A 22,723-nucleotide genomic window follows, 5' to 3' on the forward strand; every position below is an offset into this window, starting at 1 on the left:
CTACGACTTGGGGAAGTTTCGTCTAGCTCGATTACATAGATTGTCTGTAGATTGTACTCAACGAAAAAAAAGTACCCATTTTTTAGATCGATTTCGATCTTAGTGTAGGGATGATATTTATGGTATCTTGTTGGGATCTCAAAATTTCAAAAATAGCACGAATCTAGGGTACAACGTAGATATGTTGTCTCTAGCATCTCGATGTTGTCTCGATACCTTATAATTAGTTTTTTTTTTTTTTAAAAAAATTAAGTCGTTAAGAGGAGCTATTCGGAGAGTAAAATTCTAAACCCGATTGGTGCACTTTGTAGAGTTTTGAGAGGATTTTTGAAGAGTCAAAGAAGATTTTTTTAGGCTTCGGAGCCTGGAATGGTGAATGACGAGACTTGGACTAAAATGTCGATGTAACAATAAATTAGTGTTTTTTATGAGTTGAATTGACAATCGTTCATTTTCTTTCATTCATTGTTGATATTGCAGCTTAATCAATCGCTATAATTCACTTATTAAAACAATAGTTCATTAATGAAATCAATTCCCTACGTTTCTGTTCTTAATTTAATTCTCTGGGAATATAATTTTGGTGTTATCGATGACACTTCTGCACTCGATCACTAAATTGAAATTTGAATCAGACACTTGCAGTAAATATTTTTTTGCTACACAATTACGTCCCTAGACAATGAGAAGTTTCATGTTTTTTTACTTAGCTTGGAGTGTTCTAAAAGTGAAAACTATCCCTACCGACCAACATGAACCCCTTCAACCTGTTTTGTCCTCATTCATGATCTTTTTAGAGAAAATTACAAGTGGTCAACGAGCATAGGATAAAATGTATTGAAAGGACATGTATCAGTCTATGAGGATAGTCTACTCTTAAAACAATTCAAAACAAGCAAGCAACGTGCAGGAAAATGTTGGGTCGACAAGTGCCAATTATAGATTCTAAATTGTAACTGTCCAAGTCCACTGCTAGTAGATATTGTCTGCTTTTGCCCGTTACATATCGCTGTCAGCCTCACGTTTTTAAAACGAGTCTGTTAGGGAGAGGTTTCCACACTCTTATAAGAAATGTTTCGTTCTCCTCTCCAACCAATGTGAGATCTCACAATTCACTCCCCTTGGAGGCCCAACGTCCTCGGGACGTTGGCACACTACTTGGTGGATTGTGAGATCCCATATCGGTTGAAGAGGAAAATAAAACATTACTTATAAAGGTGCAGAAACCTCTCCCTAACAGCTGCGTTTTATAATCGTGAGAGGCATAAACGGACCATTTATTTCCAAATGATCCATCAATTTGACTAGCCAATGTTTCAAAAAAGTAGGCATCTTTTTCAAAATAACAATAATGATAACAATATCAAACGTTTTCTTTTTTAGACTCTAATTTTTTTCAAAAAAAAAAAAAAAAAAGAAAGAAAGATTGTCCAAGAAGCCTAGAAATTAAATTCCTTACCCACCTTTAGTTAGATTGAGTTATGTTTATTTATTTAATTAAATGGATTCAACAATTATTTTTTTGACAATTTATTTTTTTAAAAATAATATAGAATTATGTAATCCAAATAATGCAAATTAAAAAAAAAAAAAAAAAACTATATATACATATATTTTTTTTAATTTTATAAATAATTCTTTTAGTTTTTATAATGTAATTTTCTTGAGTTATATAAAAATAAATAAATAAATAAATGTAGAACATTTTATTTTTTATTAAACAACGATTTAGATTAAGTATCCAGCGTTTTGTCTTTTCGAAACAGGCTCTTGTGAGGAACTAGAAAAGCCTCACTCACAATTTAGATTGTTTTACTTTCATTCTGGATTTCCGTTATTCTCTTGAAAGGATTTAAAAACGGGAGCTCAGAGAGGAGCACCCCAAACTCTCGACTCTCTTTTTTCTTCAGTGGGATCATAGCAAAGTCGATTAAGGACAACACTCCTTCTCCTTCTCACGAAACACGTTCTTACAAAGGTGGCACAAGAGGACCTGAAAACCCTTTTCGGGTTGAGCTAGCCTGAAAAAAATTCACCATTCAAATAATTAGGTTAGTCTAAAAAAATGTCTAATTATTGTCCTGTTTGTTTTGTCAACTGTGTTAGTCCTTGATTGTATTTGGTTGTTTTAAATTCAATGTACTGTTTGAAATGATGTTTATTAAATGCACACACGCTTTTAATAATCTTAAATTATTGTATATTTATAACTATTTCAAATCTTTCAGTAACGATCTATTGCTTGAGTCGCTCGAAAAACAAATCGCCATGAACAAACGAGAAATGAAAAGTGGTGACCAAAGCATTGAGATTTGATACGCTTCGTTACTTTATTGATTACTTTATCATTATTATTTTCTTCTTCCAATTGAATGCACAATTTGGTGATGCAAAAAAGCTTAGGATGCTCATGGCATTTATTCTATAGAGATCCAACAAAGTTGCCATTAAACTTTGTTCAATTGTAGTTGAATGTGATTAAGACCCAATTGGCATCCTAAGCAAATCCAAGATTACCCTAAAGCTATAACTATTCCTTCTCAAGCCTCGTGGTTCGTATAAGATATCGAAAACAAATATCAATCTAGCGAATCGAAAATTTATCATTGGAGTAGGAATCTTACAGAATTTCATATGAAAATTGAGATTTGTAACAGTGTAGTGATCTAAATTTCGTTATAGCTAGGTTATTGGTATAACGCTCCTCATCCCTATTTCTGTTTGAAATTCTAGAATTTCAGGTTTTCAAGGGTAATTGTGAAACTTTTGAAAGTGTTCATGTATTTTTTAAACAAATGACGAGGTTCGTGGATACTATTTGTAATTTAAGAATATCAGCTTATACCTCTAAACTTATCACTTACCGTCACAGACTAATAACTATATTAATTAAAAACCTTAAACTTTATGTGAGATCTCATATAAGTTGGAGAGTGAAACGGAACATTCTTTATAAGGGTGTGAAAACCTTTCTCTAGTAGACGCGTTTTAAAAATCTTGAGGGAAGCCTGAAACGAAAAGCATAAAGAAGACAATATTTTCTAGCGATGAGTTTGAGCTGTTACACTTTCGTAAATGAATAAAAAATTTCACACGTTTATTACTAGATATCTCTAGTAGTATCTTATCTTCTTTCTCGCTACTTAATTAGGATAGAGAACATCCTTTTTATTTGGTGATTTTAAACGAAAATAAGCATAAACTAGCAACGAATGCACTGGTTCACTTATGAAACGTTAAGATCTATCCTCGACTTGCTTGAGAAAAATCATGTCCTAACTTTTTTTTTTTTTTTTTCACTACTTGATTTGGCCATACGAGAGAACATTCATCTTATTTGGTGATTTTGAGTTGATTTTAAACGAAATCAAGCAAAAACCAACAACGAAAGCTCTGATTCAGTTATAAAACGTTAAGATCTAAATTGATAAACTTATTAGCTTGAGATCTAAACCGACACCACCGGGACGACGGGTCCATAAACATATCATGTTTCAAGCTTTTTGGGTGTCTCCATCTAAACCTAATGTCCACCTCTTTTCACCAAAAGAAGTACCATTATAACTTCTCTCTCTCAACAATTCAATACAACAATAATAACACCAAAAACTCAATTAATTACCTCTTCAACTCCTTTTTGGGTTAAAACCAAACACAAAACATACTCAGAAACCAAAGACAGAACATTTTCAGAAACCAAAGACAGAACATTTTCAGAAACCATAATCTACTCAAAACATAAGATGAAGCTAAAAATCAGCTGTTTTGCTGTTCTTTTTGTGGTTTCTTCTCATATCCCATAAAAAAAAGTTGATAAAAATCCTCTCTTTCTCTCACTAAGGCTCTTACACACACTTCAAGAATGGAGATTTTAATAATTCCAATCAAATAAATCAAATCTTGTGTCTTAGATTTTCTTTCTTTTTGTCCACTGTCTTGCTTTTCATGACTAGCAAACATTTTAGTATAATCAAAATATATTCATCAATTTCTCTCTCCTCCTTCAATATTTATTTCCACAAACCCTAATTGAAAAGAACACAAATTTTTGGAACCCAAATGGATTCAATAATCCCTGAATTTGAAGGTCTCAACAACACCCAACAATTTGGAGTGTCAAATCTTCAAAATTTAGGTATTGGGTCATCTTCATCTTCATCAAACAGCCGCTATGAGAATCAAAAACGGCGAGATTGGAACACATTTTGTCAATACCTTAAAAATCACCGACCGCCATTAGCTCTTTCAAGGTGTAGTGGAGCTCATGTTCTTGAATTCCTTCGCTATTTGGACCAATTTGGTAAGACCAAAGTGCATACTCCGATCTGCCCTTTCTATGGCCATCCTAACCCACCAGCTCCATGTCCTTGCCCTCTACGCCAAGCTTGGGGTAGCCTTGATGCCCTTATTGGCCGCCTTCGAGCTGCCTTTGAAGAGAATGGTGGGATGCCTGAAGCTAACCCTTTTGGTGCTCGTGCTGTTAGGCTTTATCTTCGTGAGGTTCGTGATTTGCAGTCTAAAGCAAGAGGAATTAGCTATGAAAAGAAGAAACGAAAGCGCCCTCAACAACAACGACAACAACAACAGCTCCCTCAACCTTCCAATGGAGCTTAAAAAAAAAAAAGCAACTTTATAATCATGGAAGCCAATTAGAGGGTACCTTTCTTCTTTAATCATCATTATCATCATCATTATGCTGCTTTTTATCTATCAATTCTAGGGTTTGAGATGTTTTTGTAAGGTTTTAAGGTGTAACCCACTTTATGAATTACAAATTTAATCATCAATCTCATCTCTTTCTTGGAATTTTGAGGTGGGTTTTTCTTAAAAATGTGAAATTCTGACTAATCAATCCAAATTAGAGAAGATTTGGGGAGATCCCACCCAATTTGGGGGAGAACAAAACACCCTTTATAAGGGCATGAAAACCTATCCTTAATAGATGCGTTTTCAAAATCTTGAAGACAAATCTGAAAGTGAATGCTTAAAGAGGACAATATCTGCTAACGGTGGGCTTGGGGCGTACAAATGGTATCAGAGCCAAACACTAGGCGATGTGTCAGCGAAGAGGCTGAGCCTTGAAGGGGGTGGACATAAAGCGATGTGCCAGCAAGGACGCTGGGCCTCGAAGGGGGTGGATTGTGAGATCCCAAATCGGTTGGGAAGAGAACAAAACACCCTTTATAAGTGTGTGTGAACCTCTTCTAGCATACATGTGAGGACAATATCTACTAGGTGTGAATTTGGACGGTTACAAATGGTATTAGAACCAGACACCGGGCGGTATGCCAGCCAGGAGTCTGAGCCCTGAAGGAGGGTGGACAGGAGGCGATGTGTCAGTAGGGATGTTGGGCTCCGAAGGGGGTGGATTGTGAGACGCCACATGGGCAAGACGCTGTCCCCAAATGGGATGGATTGTGAGATCCCATATCGGGGGAGGAGAACGAAACACCCTTTGTACGAGTTTAGAAAGTCTCTCTCTAAAAGACGCGTTTTAAAAACTTTGAGAACAAGTTTGAAAGAAAGTAGGTAGTGGATTTGAGGCGTTAGTAAGCCAAATTGATATAAGTTTTATGTATTGATTCATCAATTGTCTTTTGTTTGTGTGTGAGCTTTCTGTTTGCATTAGAAAAGGCAAAAAACAGGCATCGGATTATATCATAAATTGTATCCTTTTGATGCAAAACAGTGTTGGTGAGAGCAGCAGTGAACTGTTAGTGGGTACTGCAAATTTTACTATCCAACTGATGGAACGTTTACAATGTACTTGGGTTTCAACTTTACAATGCTCATATAAAATCTTACAACATCATTCCCAGATTTTGTTTCTTTCTTACTCCACTTTTCTCCACATTATTATTTTCCTCCATTCATGTCTCTTCAACTTTCAAAATTCTCAAAATTCAAATGATTTTGTATAAAGAATTCCTTTTCATGTTCAAATATCTTAGAAATAGTGTATATAATCTTCCTACAGATCATTCATTATAGGTGTGTACATATGGGTTGGATTTGATTGGAAAAATCTTTGGAACAAACTCAAAATTTCGAGTTGGTTGGGTTAGTAACTCGAGCAACCCGAATAGAGTTTACAACCTAATTCAACCCATTAGAGTTTTTTTTTTTTAATCCTACTTCTTAGAAATCATTACAAAGGTATATACAGGTCGGGTTTGGTTGAAAAATCTTTTGAACAAACTCGAAATTTCAAGTTGGTTGGGTTAAATGACCCGAGCAACCTGAATAGAGTTCACAACTCAATTCAACCCTCTATTTTTGGGTTGGGTTATACGGTTTTTTTTAATCCTACTTCGTAGAAATCATTATAGAGGTATATACAGGTCGGGTTTGGTTGAAAAAAATCTTTTGAACAAACTTGAAATTTCAAGTTGGTTGGGTTAATGACGGGAGCAACCCGAATAGAGTTCCCAACTCAATTCAACTCTCTATTTTTGGGTTGGGTTATCCGGTTTTTTTTTTTTTTTTTTTTTAATCCTACTTCGTAGAAATCATTATAGAGGTATATACAGGTCGAGTTTGGTTGAAAAAACCTTTTGAACAAACTCGAAATTTCAAGTTGGTTGGGTTAATGACCTAAGCAACCTGAATAGAGTTCACAACTCAATTCAACTCTCTGTTTTTTGGATGGGTTCTCGATTTTTTTTTTTTTTTTTTTTTTTTTTTTTTTTTTGAATCCTACTTCTTGGAAATCTTTACGAAGGTATATACAAGTCGGGTTTAGTTGGAAAAATCTTTTGGACAAACTCAAAATTTCAAGTTGGTTGGGCTAACGACAGGAGCAACCCATATAGAGTTCACAACTCAATTCAACCCTTTATTTTTGGGTTGGGTTATCGGGTTTTTTTTAATAAAAATCCTCTTATCCACTATATATGTTACATTAATAACTAAAATTTCATAAACCTAAAATATCAAACATTTACAAGTTACGACCTATAATAAACTTTGATTACAAATGTCAAATATTTTTAATGTTCGTAATAATCTTAAAAGTAGGGTTGGGTTGAGTTGTAACTCTATTTTTCAGGTCAATCGAGTTGACTCAACCAAACAATTGTCAACCCGCGAATCGAATTGAATTTTTAGATCTAATTGACCTCAATGTTTATGGTCGAATTATCCAGTCATATGAACACTCGTAAATCATTTGTTGGAAAAATATCTATTTTTCTCAATGATTGAAGGAGATAAAAAAGACTTCATTTTATAATAATTTACATTTTTGTCTCTGTTAATTTGAGAAATATTCAGAGATAATTTTTTTTTCTTTTGTTGGTGCTGTCATGTCAATTGATAATGAAAGTTAGCAATGGAAAAGACAAGTGGTAAAACTGTAATTTTCCATATTGATTTGGGTGATGAGATGGTTGAAAAAAAAAAACTTTCACTGTTTTCACTTATTTACTTGTAAAGTTGCAGCTGCAAGTTTCCTTCTTTGTCATGTCAGTGTCTCCCATGTCCTCGAAGATGAAGTGAAGTTTGCTGCAACTTAGAACATTGAAACAAAAAGTAAAGAAGAGGAAGATGAGAGGGGAAAGGGTGAAAAAAAGAAGAGTAAAAGTACGAGAGAGATCAAATCGTTAATCTTTTTGAATCGTACGTTTAAACATAGAGTTGTTCGTAAGACTCAAGAACTCGATCAATTCGAATTATCTGACTCAAACTATAAGTGTTAGGTTGGGTTTGATTTTTCTCAATTTGGGTTGGATTGAATTTTTAGAAAATCGAAAAAATTAAATCAATTCGCATGTCCACATTTTTTTGACCAACTCGGAAATAGGGTTAGAAAGCTACCTTACTTTTACATTTGTAACTGATGTTAGTGATACATTCTGACTTATGAATTTTTTATATTTGAGTTTTAGAGATTTTAGTTGGGAATGTAATATGTACTGTAGATAACTAAAAAATATTAATCTAAACCCAACTCAAAATTAAAGAGTTAGGTTATGAACTCTATTTCTGTTGCTCGGGTCACCAACTCATCCAACTCAAAATTTCGTGTTGGTCCAAAAGATTTCTCCAACTCAACTCAAGACGTGCACACTTCTACCTAAACATAGTTTACTTGGTTGAGGCCTAATGCTTTTATTCAAAAAATTAGATGTTCTAATCCCTACTATTTCTTGGCTTTGCCATTTCCTCTCTCAAGCACTACTTGAAATGAAAGTGCAAATAAATGAGAAGGGTCAGGAGTAATTTTCTAATTACTTTAAATTTCAAATTTTCTCGGTATTATTGTAGTTGGATTTCGAAGAAATTGGCTTCGTTTTTTAAGTTTCTGATATCCGCTTGATTCCTACTTCGATTAGCACATTTTTTTCGCATTTTTTCAGCTAATCTCTTATTTTCACGCATTAAACTCAGAAATACGTTGATTTGCAAATATGATGGTCGATCATCGTTGAGATCGTAAAAACTGAACATTTTTTTAGTTTTTTTTTTTTTTAATTTAAAGATTTATTGGATATAAATTTAGAAATTAAAGAATTTTTAAACTTCAATGAATCTATTAGCATTTAAAAGTTAATGAATTTATTAGGATGATTGAAATGAAGTTAATTAAGATTCATTCAATCACTTCCATCACTTCAAAGTCTTCCATTTTTGTTCTTTAAAATTAAATGGAATGAAATGAATAATAAATATGAAAGAGGGGTCATTAAGGGGATGAGGACCACTCCATTTGGAGGGGTTTGAGGAAAAGGCTCCTCCATTTAGGATCTCTGCACCCTCTATTAATGGGTGGATATCAATACATTCACTATTTCATTGATGTATATCTCTACTTTTAAGTTTCTTAGTTTAATTATCTTGACATAAGGAGGGAGGGATAAATAAATTGATACCATATTCAAATGAGAGCGATCTTAAAAGAATGTAAAGTCATTAATTATGTCAATAAGGTGTATTTTCATTTTTCGGTGGCTCAATCATAGAAATTTTATGATGAAGCATGTTTTATATGGAGCAATTCTATGCTTTGTGACCTCTTAGGAGTTTTCCTGTGATGCATGTAAGTGAAGGCAAATCATGTTAGAAGGGCATGTTGGAAGGACTAATGTTGGTCTGTGGGGATAGTTTTCACTCTTAACAAGCAATGATGTCGTAGGAGATGCAAGGAAATGATTGGTAGGAGATGTAGGGGAATGCTAGAGCACAGAGGTGTCCAATCTTGGGTAAGAGCGAAGGGGGATGTCAGGGCACACGAGTGCTGAATCTTGAGCAAAGAAACGAGAAGTAGTAATGTGACCATGTCGCAAGAGATGTCGGACTCATGCTGGTTTGTGGGAATAGTTTTCACTCTTAAAAAGCGAGAAGTAGTAATGTGATCATGTCGGAGGAGATGCATGAGAATGACAGAGCACACAAGTGTCAAATCTTAAGCAAAGCAATGAGTAGTAATGTGACCATGTCACAGGCGATGCAGTGGAATATCAGGGCATACAGGTGCTGAATCCTGCACGTGGGTCGTTAGGGTTATTTACTTTCTAAAAAGGTTTTAAAAATCTACGCTAAATTTTTTTAAAAAATATATTTTATTTTAAATTTGGTTAAAAATTGAATGTACGATGAAAAATATATTAAAAAATTGTGAAAAAAAATGGCACTTTTGTAATTTATTTAGCAAATGAAATAAATATCTATGTGAACATGAATGTACACCATTGTACTTAGGTACCATATTAATGCATTTTAGGAGAAAAATAATTGGAAGTTTCATCAAAATCTTTGCTTTTTTGATAAGACACTTGAGCTTATAAGAATAGGATTATAAAATGAGTTATGATTAATGCATAAAACATTAGATTTTAAGGATAGTTAAGTTGGTAGGAGACTACTCATTGTGATAAGAAAGGAGTGATTGAATAGTTGAATGGGATGCTTCTTCACATATCACATGTCTATAGCAACCATATCACATGCCAATTCCCACCTTGAAATGATTGATCAAAACCCTTTTGCTTTTTTTCGCTCGGCTTAAATTAACAATTCAATAACAGATCTTATCGAGTATTTCTGTAATAGTCTAAGCCTACCGCTAGTTGATATTATCCGTTTTGAGCCGTTACATATCGTCGTCAGCTTTACAGTTTTAAAATGCATATGTTAGGGAGAGGTTTTCACACCCCTTATAAGTAGTGTTTCGTTCCCTTCTCTAACCGATATGGGATCTCACAATCCAAACCCTTGGGGATCATTGTTCGTTTTGGCCTGTTACGTATCGTTATTAGTCTCACAGTGTCTGCTACGGAAAAGTTTCCACACTTCTTACCAGGGGTGGTTCATTCCTCTCCTCAACCGATGTGGAATCTCACAATCCACCCTCTTGGAGACCCAACGTCCTCGCTGACACATCGCCCCGTGTCTGGCTCTAATACTAATTGTAACAGCCCAAACCCACCTCTAGTAGATATTGTCCACTTTGACCCTTTACCTATCGTCATCCACCTCACGATTTTAAAATGTGTTTGCTACAAAAAAAAGTTTCTATACTCCTTAATAGTAGTGATTCGTTCCTCTCTCTAACATATATGGGTTCCACAATTTCTAAATTATCCTCTTTTCTTACCTTTTAATCTTAGTTTCTTGTTTTTTTTAGAAACATTAAGGCATATATAATTTCATAATCTAACTTAGTAGGTTTAAAACCCAACATCGATTATTCAACCAAAAATCGATCCCTCTAACCCAAGTTGATTTGAAGTAAGAAGGGGTCATGAAGTATTAAGATAATATCTGCTAGCGGTGTGATTGAGATGTTATAATTATATCGACACCGTACGGTGTACCATCGAAGATACTGGGCCCACCTCTAATAGACTATATTATTTTTGAAAAAATAAAATTATATAGTTTTCCAAATTCTATGATTTTAGTCACTAAATTTCAATTCCATTTGAAAGTAATGGACAAGATGGCTTGCTTCCATTGAATAATAATGGCTTCCAAGGATGGATCACCATCAATAACAGTGCCATCTTTTTGGCTAATAGTCACCAATTTATCGGATTAGGGAGCAATTGGGACACCCATTTGGACATACCCTACAACCAACCCTAAACTATTTGTCATCACAAGAAAACGACTTGCCCTTCCCCTTCATTTATACCAACTCCAATGTATTTCCCTACCCAAACAAATTAGTAGTATGCTCCTATTCAAAGCTTGCCCATCTTTCAAATTTCGAACGATCATTTGTATTTACTTTCTCAAATGGCGTTTTCCATGACTCGTAAATATGAAGATGACAATTGTGTTACTAAATTTATTGGCTTTTAGACGCCTTTAGAACTATTATATAACTCGATTTGTTAAAGTATTATAAGTTCAAATAACTTTTTTTGTAATGATTGTCACTTTTGTCGAGATGATATAGAGTGAATTGCCTCAAGTCAAGGACGAAGAACGTGGTCTCCCCTCCTCCTCCCGACCTCAACAATATTACTACAAGCCTTGATTGAAGTGGGGTTGTCAAGGAGAGGTCAAGATCTCGCAACCACCTGACTAACACTCAATTAAGCTCATTACGGTCCTATTACGGCTAGTTGAGTAAGCTCGTAGGAATTTTGCTATGATGCATATGGGTGAGGACAAAGTATGCTGAAATGACTCGTGTTGGTCTGTGGGAATAGTTTTTACTCATAGAAGCAAGAAATAAGTAACGTGACCATGTTGAATTTTAGGCATTAGACGCTACAACATTATTTAAGCATATTGACCTCTCAATTAAGAATTTATTAGGAACGTATGCAAGAAACAAAGACATGAACGATGATCATATTAGGGCAATACAAGAGTAAGACTAATCAAGAAAAAGAAAAGTTTTTAGAGTAAAGTAATTGCTATCGTCCATTTCAACTCAACACGACAGCATTTACATAATCAGTTCCTACATATCGAGTATCACATCAATATATGTAAATGATTATGAAAATGATGTCATGTATACCTTGTAATTTTTACATTAATCTTAGTAAGTTCAACTAGTTAAGATATATGTTTTTTATCAAGAGGTTAGAATCTCGAATGTCTCTGCCCCAAGAACGTTTTGTTGAACTAAAAAAAACTTACCATTGTTATACATGTGTTGTTGCATCAATTTCTATGCACGTTTTTTGTAGGAACCCTCTTCAATTTATATATATTTTTTAGACTAACCTTTCAAATTCATAGGATAAACTAAATGAAACGTTTCAACGTCTAAGGTATCTTGATCAATAAATCATATTGGTCATATAGCTAAGTCAAATCTATAAGTTTGTCGACCTAAATATTGTTCAAGTAGTTAGAATGTTAAATTATCGATCAAAATTTTAGTGGTTCGAATCCTTACCCTACCTATTTAACAAAATTAAAAGTTTAGTGTATTATGAATGCGTGAAAGAACTAAATAAAATTAAAATTTACGAATCTATTAGATAATTTGAAGGTTGAGTGACTAAATAGATACTAACTTCAAAATTACTGGACTAAACTGATAATTTACCATAAGAAAAAAATTAATAAATGACTTCAAATATGTAGATTCTAGTTTAAACAACAATCGACAAAGATATAGCTATGCTCTTGAAAATTTCGAGGACCTACAAGTGTCTAGTGAGTTGTTTTGTTTATTGAGTATTAGATCCATTCACCAATTCAAACATAGTTGAACACTGAAAACAAATAGTTTATTCTCGTGAATTTACCATATGTTTGAAAAGATCACACTAACAATGTTTTTTTTTTTTCTAAAACTATAGCAATTGGCTAAAAACTTAGAGTGATTTTATCAACAATCAAAAGTGGTTTCTTCCAAGAACAAGTTGAAAAGGTTTCTTAGAGAAAGCTTTATTCAATTTTTTTTATAAAACTAAGTATTTCCATTAGGACAAGCCATTAAATTCTCGATAAAGAGACCAGTACTTTGAATCTATTTCACTTTGTTACCGAATAGTATTGTGAGATCCACGTCGGTTGGCGAGGAGAACGAAACATTTCTTATAAGAGTGTGGAAACCTCTCTCTAATAGACGCATTTTAAAACCGTGAGGCTGATGACGATACGTAATGCGTCAAATCATATAGTAACGGCTAGCGGTGGGCTTGGGTTATTACAAATGATATCAGAGTCAGTCATCGGGCGGCAAGCTGACGACGATACGTAATGGGCCAAATCAGACAGTATCTGCTAGTGGTTGGCTTGGGTTAATACAAATGATATTAAAACCAGTCATCGAGCGGTGTGCCAGCGAGAACGCTGACCTCCAATGAGGTGAACTGTGAGATTCCACATCGGTTGAAAGGGTAACGAAGCTAGAAACCTCTCTCTATTAGATGGATCTCACATCGGTTGAAAGGGTAATGAAGCTAGAAACCTCTCTATATTAGATATATTTTAAAATCACGAGACTGACGACAATATGTAGCCGGGCATAACAAACAATGTCTAGTAGTAGTGAGCTTAAGTTGTTACAAGTAAACATACAAACAAATCAATCTCAACCATTGATTAAAAATTTAATCCAAACACATGCATATGTATACATTTGGAGTATTATTGAGGAAGATCATTGTCAGAAAAGTTGAATATATGTGTGAAAAGAACAGTAAAAGTTGAGTAAAAGTTGAGACAGTAATTAGTTTCATATTTTTTTCCAAAGCGAGTGAGTGAATGTGTTGGTAAAACATTACAATTATGTAAGACAAAGACAGGAAAAGTATCTTATGATGTTCAAACACATCCATCCACGGCAAAATTTTCAACCTATTTGCTAAATCTAACCTCTTCTTGTCTCCAAATACTCAGCTCACTGTGCTCTTCTTCCCCACAAAAACACACCAATTTGGATGAGAAGGGAAAAAACTTAGTTGTTCTTCCTTTTTTAGAAAACCCCAAACAAATATCCTTTCAATTTCACAAACCCATTACAAAAAAAGCTTCCTTTTTTCTCTTAAAACATTGAGAAAATCCAAGAACAAGAAGAACACGAAGAACAAGAAGAAGAAACCCTAGAACAAGCTTTGAGGTAAGCTTTTAATGCCAAAATCTCAAAATTTATTGTTTTTTGTGTTAAATTCTTGATTCAAAACTAAACCATTTTGGGAATTCCTTTTGTGTGTTGAAAATAAAGGAATTGGAATGGACTTCTCAAACAACAGCATCAACCACCAACAAGCTGTAGCAACCTCCTCTACCAGCAGCAGATATGAGAATCAAAAGCGTCGCGATTGGAAAACTTTTGGTCAATATCTCAACAATCATCGCCCTCCGCTCGCTCTCTCGAGATGCAGCGGTGCGCATGTTCTTGAATTCCTCAGGTACCGAACAAAGAAGTAATTTTAAAAAAAAGGGCACCGATTGCCTTTGTCTAGTGTCAAAATTTTCTAGTTCGATCGATCGATCGATCGATTTGTGCGTATATCCAAAAATCTTTCTCGTTTGTAGGTATTTGGATCAATTTGGAAAGACGAAAGTGCACACAGCTATTTGCCCTTTCTATGGACTTCTGAACCCTCCCGCGCCATGCCCGTGCCCTCTACGACAAGCGTGGGGTAGTCTCGACGCGTTGGTTGGCCGCCTTCGAGCCGCTTTCGAAGAGAATGGTGGGAAGCCTGAAGCCAATCCATTTGGGGCTAGAGCTGTGAGGCTCTATCTTCGTGAAGTTCGTGATTTGCAGTCAAAAGCTAGAGGGATTAGCTATGAGAAGAAAAGAAAGCGCCCACAAGCACCTCATGGTGCACCAAGATCATCATAAAAGATGCAAACTTTCAAAGGGAAATAACGAACACAACAAATTCACCAATTGGGTATTGCTCTAAACCTAATTATAAATCATGGGTTTTGCTTAATTTTTCATTTTCTTTTTTTTCTTGAATAAATTAAGGGTTTTTACTCTCTCTATTTCCTCTAGGGTTTGGTAAATTTCAAGCATTTTTTACCCTCTTTTCTTTGCTTTGGTGAATAAATTTTTCTGAAAAAGCTTCTAAGAAGACTGTGAAAAGGTGTAAATCTCTGCTTTTGATGCAAATACTATCAGTCTTACTATTTGTGCACTTATGCTCAACGTTTGTAAATCTTGTTCATGTTTGTATTTAAATTAATCATCATTTTGTTGTCTTAATTTTAGTTCACATGTTAATTTAGTACAAAACATACTGGTTTCTCTGTCTTGTTGCAGAACTTTTAATAATCTTGTCCAAATCTTGCTGTGAGATTCAATGTTCTTATTTTTTCCTTTCTTGTCGTGTCTTAGAACCAAAAAAAAAATGGTTAAATGGGTGAAAATCTCTAAAAAACCTAGCCACGAGTTGGTGTCGGGATTCATGACTCTGTCATTTTGATCGAGAATATAATGTTTTAAAAGTTGAAGTCGGTTTGAAACCCTTATGATTGTGAATTAAAATAGATGAATTAGGATGTGGTGTGTGAGTTGAATGCCTGCCATTGTTGCATCCATGGAAGAGAACTTTTGGGCAGTTGAGACAGTACATAAAAACAAAATAGGGTTACCAAACATGGTTTTGTTAGGGTTCATGTTGTTGTCCAATGAGTTATAGATATCCTCGTATTTGAGTCAATGTTGTGTCCATCAAATTAGGTCAAAAACTTAGATTAATTAGTTTTTTTTTTATTTCTTTTTCTAACTTACTTTTTAAATTCTAAAATAAATATCAACTTGAACTTAGTTCAATTGGTTAAGACATACGTCCAAAAATCACGAATGAAAAAAATTATAAAAACATCAATCATGGTATAAACCAACCATTATTGTGTTTAGATTATACATTTGATCTTTTCACGTTTTATACAAGTATTTACATAAGTTTTTGTGAGATCTTACCTTGGTTAGAGAGGAGAACGAAACATTCTTTACAAGAGTGTAGAAATGTTTTCCTATAACATGCATTTTAAAACTTCGAGAGGGAAGCACTTAAAGGGAAAACTTAAAGATGACAATATCACCAACCTCGAGGGGGAAGCCCTTGACGGGAAAGCATAAAGAGGACAATATCATCGCGAGAATGCTGAACCGAAGGGTGTGGAAAATAATAATAATTTTAATAAAAATTTCTATTCAATCACTTTACTATTACATTTCCAACCTAATATAATTTATTTTAATCTTTCATCATTCACAAATTTGTGATTTTGGAAGTGAAAATTACTTCAATTTGTGCTAAGCAATAAATCATTTGAGAGAAGAACCAAATACACGTGCGAAAAAACGCTTACCACAAGCATAGTGAGCTTAATAGTCTACTCGTGTTCGATTTTATTTAGAAATGAACAACTAAAAGCCAAGAACAAAGTAATACGAGTAAGAATATATGTGAAAAATGTTTCGAGGAAGTTGATTTTGTTAATTGCATTTATAACTCAACTACTTTAAATGTAAATATAGTTTACTTGATTTAACTACTTCTAAAATGATCGGAAGATAGGAACGTTAGGCATGATAGGTATCACAGTCATGTTACTTGTGGCTGCATGTCCTTTCCAAACCCTTTTTACTTGTTTTCACGTTGGATAGCAATATATTGACTCCGAGTCATTTTAATGTCTACTCCTATCAAAACTAATTTGCCTAAAAAAGTACTTTAGGAGATACGATTAGTTGTCAATTCTTTATATCAAGGTTATATGCTATCAATATCGTTGTTGTTGCTCACTATTTGCTAGTCTAGAACATTGCTTTATGTGCAAACGTCTCTCGAAACTTTTTTTCCCTGTTTTCTAAAACCGTCTTTCAAAAGCAGAATCGAAGGCTTGAGCTTATGTCGTCTGGGCCAACAACAACCTAAATGTCATTTGGCTGATTTTCTCGAGGGAGAAAGTAAACGTTGCACAATCGCACTGTGAATCTCAAAAGAGTACAATTATGACAATAGACACAAGTTTTTTTTAGTTCAACAATTGTGTCAGTCAGAAATCTAACCATCTACATTTTACATATCTTTTTGAGCGTGAAGTAACATCAGTTGACCAAGTTGATAGATACTATCTTATATGCAATATCAAAGACGTGATTCGTATGGGTCTGTTTTTTTTTTTTTTTTTTTTTTTAAATAGCAAGGAGTCAATTCTTTCGTTGGCCGATTCAGCTAGCCAAATCGTACTAATGCAATCCATTTGTCCTACGAGACTACACAGCAAGTCAAACTCTTAGTAAAACTACGACTAGGGTGACTCATTATATTCTCTCTAAGGGTAGGTCAGTGAAGCGTCGAGCTCAGTCATATATCAATAATAAATTTAAATCCCTTAATTTTTTTCCCCTTGTTTTCCATTATTGAAACATGAGTAATCAATATTATGCAAGTTATAGAACAAAATGATAGAACCCACTTAATAACCCACTTTGCAAGGACCAAAGTGCAATTATAGATAGTTAAAGCAAATTTGCTATCAAGTAGTTGAAGTTTTGTTTATTTCATTTTAGTCCCTTGGAAGTGAGAAATTAAAGGAAGTAGATTTGAAAAAGTTTTGCAAAAAAGTCCAAAAGTTTGCAATAAATGCAGGAATCAGAAGTGGAGTGTGTCCCTTTCAGAAAGGATAAATGAGAGTCCCTCTTCTCTCATGTCATCTACAGTTCCTCAAAGCTTCAAAAGTAAATACACATTAAAAATCTTTCAGTGGAACTGTCACTTTGTTCATTGCTCCCTCTTCTTCTTCATATTTACTCTCCAATAACCCAACCATCACTTTAATTACCCTTTACTTTTCATCTCCATTATTTACTTTGTTTATAACCCGGTTTCGTAAAAGTAACGATTTAGTTTTTAAATTTTAGTTCAACGCTGTTCGTGGGTTGGGTGTGGTCGAGTTAAGACATTTTCTAAACTCAACTTAGTTGGAGAGAAGAATGAAGCATTCTTTATAAGAGTATAGAAACTTCTCCCGAATAGATGCGTTTCAAAACCGTGAGGTTGGCGGTTATATGTCATGGGTCAAAACGGACAATATCTGCTAGTGATAGCCTCGGCCTATTACACATTTATTAAATAATAAACTCAAATCAACACAACTTATCTGCTACCTGTGACCTCCGGCAAAATTATGAACCTAAATTAACTCAACCTAGTCTATCATAAATTTTTTGGATCAGGTTGGTTAGAGTTGTTTGGGACGCTTATTCAACTTTTTGTTTTTAATAAAAGTAAAATGTTTGTTCGTAAAACCTTTATTTATTTATTTTCAAACATGAATGTATTTTGAGAAGTTATCTAGCTTCAGCTAGAAGAATAAAAATTAAAAAATTAATTATGAAATTAAATAGATATATGTATATATACGTGTATTATAAGAAGAAATTAACAATAAATTCATATTTGTTAGGTTCTGGTGCCAACAATTCAGCATGGAAGAAAGGACTCTCGGAGCCGAGATCACTAACTAAACTAATCTAATACTAATAGAATAGAAAAGAGCTATCTTTTCTGTATACTTTCCTCGGTTCCGTTGCTACTGCAGGCTTTACGCAATCAATCAGATCATATAGATATCCCTTCAACACAACATAGGTCATCGAAAGGATCTCGGAGACCCACCAAAGCACGAAAGTCAGAATCTTTCAGAAAATGGATTCCTATTTGAAGAGTGCATATCCACATGGATAAGCTCACACTAACCCGTCAATTTGGGGAACAGATGAACCAACTGAGTCTATGAAGTTTTCATTTATTTGAACTCAACTCAACCTGAATAACTTTATAATCCCACATTAGAAAAGTCGAGCTTAGACCGCTTCTATAACCCTTTATAATTAAGGCCAACCCGTTTCTTATTTTTCATGTTTATGAAATATAAGTGAAATATCATTATCGTTTTTGTCTATGAAAATATCATTCTCCGTTGACGGGCATCGTAAAAATATGGAGATATCCACTACTCAAACGAGAGGAATGGACGTTCCAAAAGTGAAAAAGAAATTATTCGAATTTGTTTACATATCATTTGAGACCCCAAACTTATCTCGTTCTCTCGAGCATATCCAATTTTGTAGACCTCTTTTGTTTTTTTTTTTTTTGTCCTATATTCTTCATAAACTTGCTCTCCAATTTCATAATGTTTGGCTTTCCGTTTCTTTCATTTATTGCTTTGAAGATGATGAATAGCCAGTCAAAAGTTTTCCGCTTTAGCCCGTTACGTATTATCGTCAGCTTCACAATTTAGAACGTGTCTGTTAGGAATATACTTCCACACTTTCGTAAAAAATGGTTCGTTCCCCTCTTCAACCGATGTGAGATCTCACAATCCACTCCCCTTACCCCCTGGTGTTTGGCTCTAATACAATTTGTAATGGCCTAGGTCTACCGCTAATAGATATTATCCACTTTAACTCGTTACGTATCGTCGTCAACCTCACAGTTTTAAAACACGTCTAATAGTGAGAGGTTTCCACACCTTTATAAAAATGTTTTGTTCCCTCTCCACCCAACGTGAATCTCACACAATTAATTGATTTTTTTCGTTAAAAGATGTAAAAACTTAATGTTGTTTGAGCTACTTGGACCCGTAAAGATAGATCCAACATATTTCACTATTTCAATTTTGATATTCCCAAAGGAAAATCTTGGTATGATGTATATCGAGATCTTTGCATATTATGCCAAGACATGTAATCTCTAAGCGTAAATAAATTTAGGAGGTCAACCCACGTCAGCGAATCGTTTCTAGATCTCGTGAAAGAATATGAGATTTTATGCTCGAATTAATTAAAGGTACATTTTGGGTATCGAGAATATCTTTTTTATGAAATTCATAGTTGTCATCACTATGTCAAGAGTTTTAAACTGAGATTTTCCACGAGAGTGAACCTTTCCACCGACGCATGCTCAGATTCAAAAGATTAAAAAATGAACTAAGTTTTTAAAAATTATTATTATTAGCTTAACTTACGTTTAACTTACGTATAATTTGACAGTTAAGTTATTTGTAATTTCAACAGAAATTGAGAGCATCAAATCCCTATCATATAAATGGAATGCTAGGCAAGCTTCGCAACAAAAACGAAGCAAGCCCTTAACTCGCCTCTCTAACGAAAGTTAGTCAAGCTTGAAAGTTGTTGCACGCTAGTAGCATGCATCCGTTTTTCAGCTAGCTTCAAAGTGCTAGTTGTAGCGCCTACACACTCTTTGTATATAAAGGTACGTCTCTTCTGTGGAGTTGGATTCCACGAGTCTTATCTTCCCTCCAATGACTAGCTTCCTTCCCTTTCTTGTTCCAGTTTGACAGCAAGAACGCTACCCTACCCATTTATAATTTTGATTCAAACGTTCGACAAAATACGAACCAACCAATATTATGATCTAATGAGAGCATAAAAAGTATAATTAACCCAACTTGAATAAATTATAGTGTGAACAAATTTGTTTAAATTTGAAAAAGGAAATGTGGGGGGGCCCTTTTGTAATCTCTTGTTCTAAGCAAACCTATAGTTTCTTCAAAAGGGACATGACATGTCCTATCATCTAGATTTATGGAATATTATTACATCAAATCTATATATTATGTCCAAAACATTATATCAATCTCATTAACACCATTCTTTAAATTAATTAATCTAATTTAATTAAAGCTTACTACAAAGTCATGCTCCATAAGTGGATGGTTCGGGTCGAGAAGAGCTCATACAATGCAAAGGGTTTGACTTAAGTGGATGGTTCGGGTCGATTATTGTATAATCTGTCTGATTCACGAGGTTATCTTTATCCAACAGATTTTATGTTATCCAACGGATTTTGACTAATGAAACTATAACAACCCAAGTCAAGCTCACCGCTAACTGTTATTGTTCTATTTGGACTCTGTCTCAACGTTTTTATTGCTAACAGATATTGTCCTATTTAAGTTCTCTTTCAAAATTTTAAAATACGTCCATTAACGAGAGATTTTTACACACTTGTAAGTAATGTTTCGTTCATCTTTCTAACCGATGTGAGATCTTAGAGAAACCCTAAAGTTTATATTTTGTATCTAAAACGTCGTTGAATAAGACACTAAGTATTAGACAACACCTTTAAAATTGAGGGATCTTCAATATTGATTTGACCCTTTAAAGATAATCGATTGTCGGAGAGTTCCCTTGCTGTTTCTTTGTCTTGGGGGAAATTTATCAAAAGTCCCATCAAACATAAAATTGTATATTAATAGTTGTTTTAAAACAAAAATTTTTAATAAAAGATCTAAATTAATTGATTGATAAAAGTTCGGAGATTAAATCCGATATTCGAGTAAAAGAAGGGTACATAAATGGACCGAAACCACATCCGAAAGAGAGCGATCATGAGAATAGAATGACAAAGAAAAACTTAAAAGAAAATGAAAGTTACTACTTATACCAACAAAACGCACTTTCATTTTCCATGGCTGGTTAAGCGTGTTCTAACTGAAGCATTTCTATGTTGGGTGATCTCCTATAAATTTTTTTGGGATGCATGTGAGATCACACATCAGTTGGAGAGAGAAACGAAAACATTCCTTATAAGAGTGTGAAAACCGCTTCTTAACAGACGCGTTTTAAAACTGTGAAACTGACGACGATACGTAACAGGCCAAAACGAACAATATCTACTAGCGATAACCTTGAGTTATTACAATGCATGTGAGATGACACATCAGTTGGAGAGAGAAACGAAAACATTCTTTATAAGAGTGTGGAAACTGCTCCTTAATAGATGCGTTTTAAAACCGTGAACTGACGACGATACGTAACAGGCCAAAATGAACAATATCTACTAGCGATAACCTTGAGTTATTACAATGCATGTGAGATCACACATCAGTTGGAGAGAGAAACTAAAACATTCTTTATAAGAGTGTGAAAACCGCTTCTTAACAGACGCGTTTTAAAACTGTGAAACTGACGACGATACGTAACAGGCCAAAACGAACAATATCTACTAGCGATAACCTTGAGTTATTACAATGCATGTGAGATCACACATCAGTTGGAGAGAGAAACAAAAACATTCTTTATAAGAGTGTGGAAACTCCTCCTTAATAGATGCGTTTTAAAACCGTGAAACTGACGACGATACGTAATAGGCCAAAACGAACAATATCTACTAGCGATAACCTTGAGTTATTACAATGCATGTGAGATCACACATCAGTTGGAGAGAGAAACTAAAACATTCTTTATAAGAGTGTGGAAACTGCTCCTTAATAGATGCGTTTTAAAACCGTGAAACTGACGACGATACGTAACAGGCCAAAACGAACAATATCTACTAGCGATAACCTTGAGTTATTACAATGCATGGGAGATCACACATCAGTTGGAGAGAGAAACGAAAACATTCCTTATAAGAGTGTGAAAACCGCTTCTTAACAGACGCGTTTTAAAACTGTGAAACTGACGACGATACGTAACAAGCCAAAACGAACAATATCTACTAGCGATAACCTTGAGTTATTACAATGCATGTGAGATCACACATCAGTTGGAGAGAGAAACAAAAACATTCTTTATAAGAGTGTGGAAACTCCTCCTTAATAGATGCGTTTTAAAACCGTGAAACTGACGACGATACGTAATAGGCCAAAATGAACAATATCTACTAGCGGTAGACTTGAATTATTACGATGCATGTAAGTGAGGAAAAAACATCGTGTAAAGACTATTTTTCACTTTTAAGAAGTGAGAAGTAGATAACATGATCATGTCGCAGCCGTCGGGTACCGAATGCACTCGATAATATAACCTAACAAATTA

General features: G+C 34.4%; 2 protein-coding genes across 3 annotated transcripts; both read left to right on the forward strand.

The window, feature by feature from the left end:
• The first annotated feature begins 3,912 nt into the window (after positions 1 to 3,912).
• LOC111776234 (protein LIGHT-DEPENDENT SHORT HYPOCOTYLS 3) lies at positions 3,913 to 7,708 on the forward strand. 2 transcript variants are annotated; one of them, XM_087117807.1, is made up of 2 exons: positions 3,913 to 4,656; positions 7,441 to 7,708. In XM_087117807.1, exon 1 carries the CDS (start codon positions 4,060 to 4,062, stop codon positions 4,612 to 4,614), a length of 555 nt encoding a protein of 184 aa, XP_086973933.1. In that variant the 5' UTR covers positions 3,913 to 4,059; the 3' UTR covers positions 4,615 to 4,656; positions 7,441 to 7,708. The 2 variants fall into 2 exon arrangements, with proteins under 2 accessions (XP_086973933.1, XP_086973932.1); XM_087117806.1 differs by lacking the exon at positions 7,441 to 7,708 and adding an exon at positions 5,690 to 5,823 and having other exon boundaries at positions 3,914 to 4,656.
• A 5,977-nt stretch (positions 7,709 to 13,685) lies between these two features.
• Positions 13,686 to 15,127, forward strand: LOC111811873 (protein LIGHT-DEPENDENT SHORT HYPOCOTYLS 3-like). Its single transcript, XM_087118008.1, has 3 exons — positions 13,686 to 14,031; positions 14,138 to 14,324; positions 14,452 to 15,127. Exons 2-3 carry the CDS (start codon positions 14,146 to 14,148, stop codon positions 14,759 to 14,761), a joined length of 489 nt encoding a protein of 162 aa, XP_086974134.1. The 5' UTR covers positions 13,686 to 14,031; positions 14,138 to 14,145; the 3' UTR covers positions 14,762 to 15,127.
• The last annotated feature ends 7,596 nt before the right edge of the window (positions 15,128 to 22,723 follow it).

This window comes from Cucurbita pepo, chromosome 15, assembly GCF_057944985.1.
Source record: "Cucurbita pepo subsp. pepo isolate OVF chromosome 15, ASM5794498v1, whole genome shotgun sequence".
NCBI classification, from domain to species: Eukaryota; Viridiplantae; Streptophyta; class Magnoliopsida; order Cucurbitales; family Cucurbitaceae; genus Cucurbita; species Cucurbita pepo.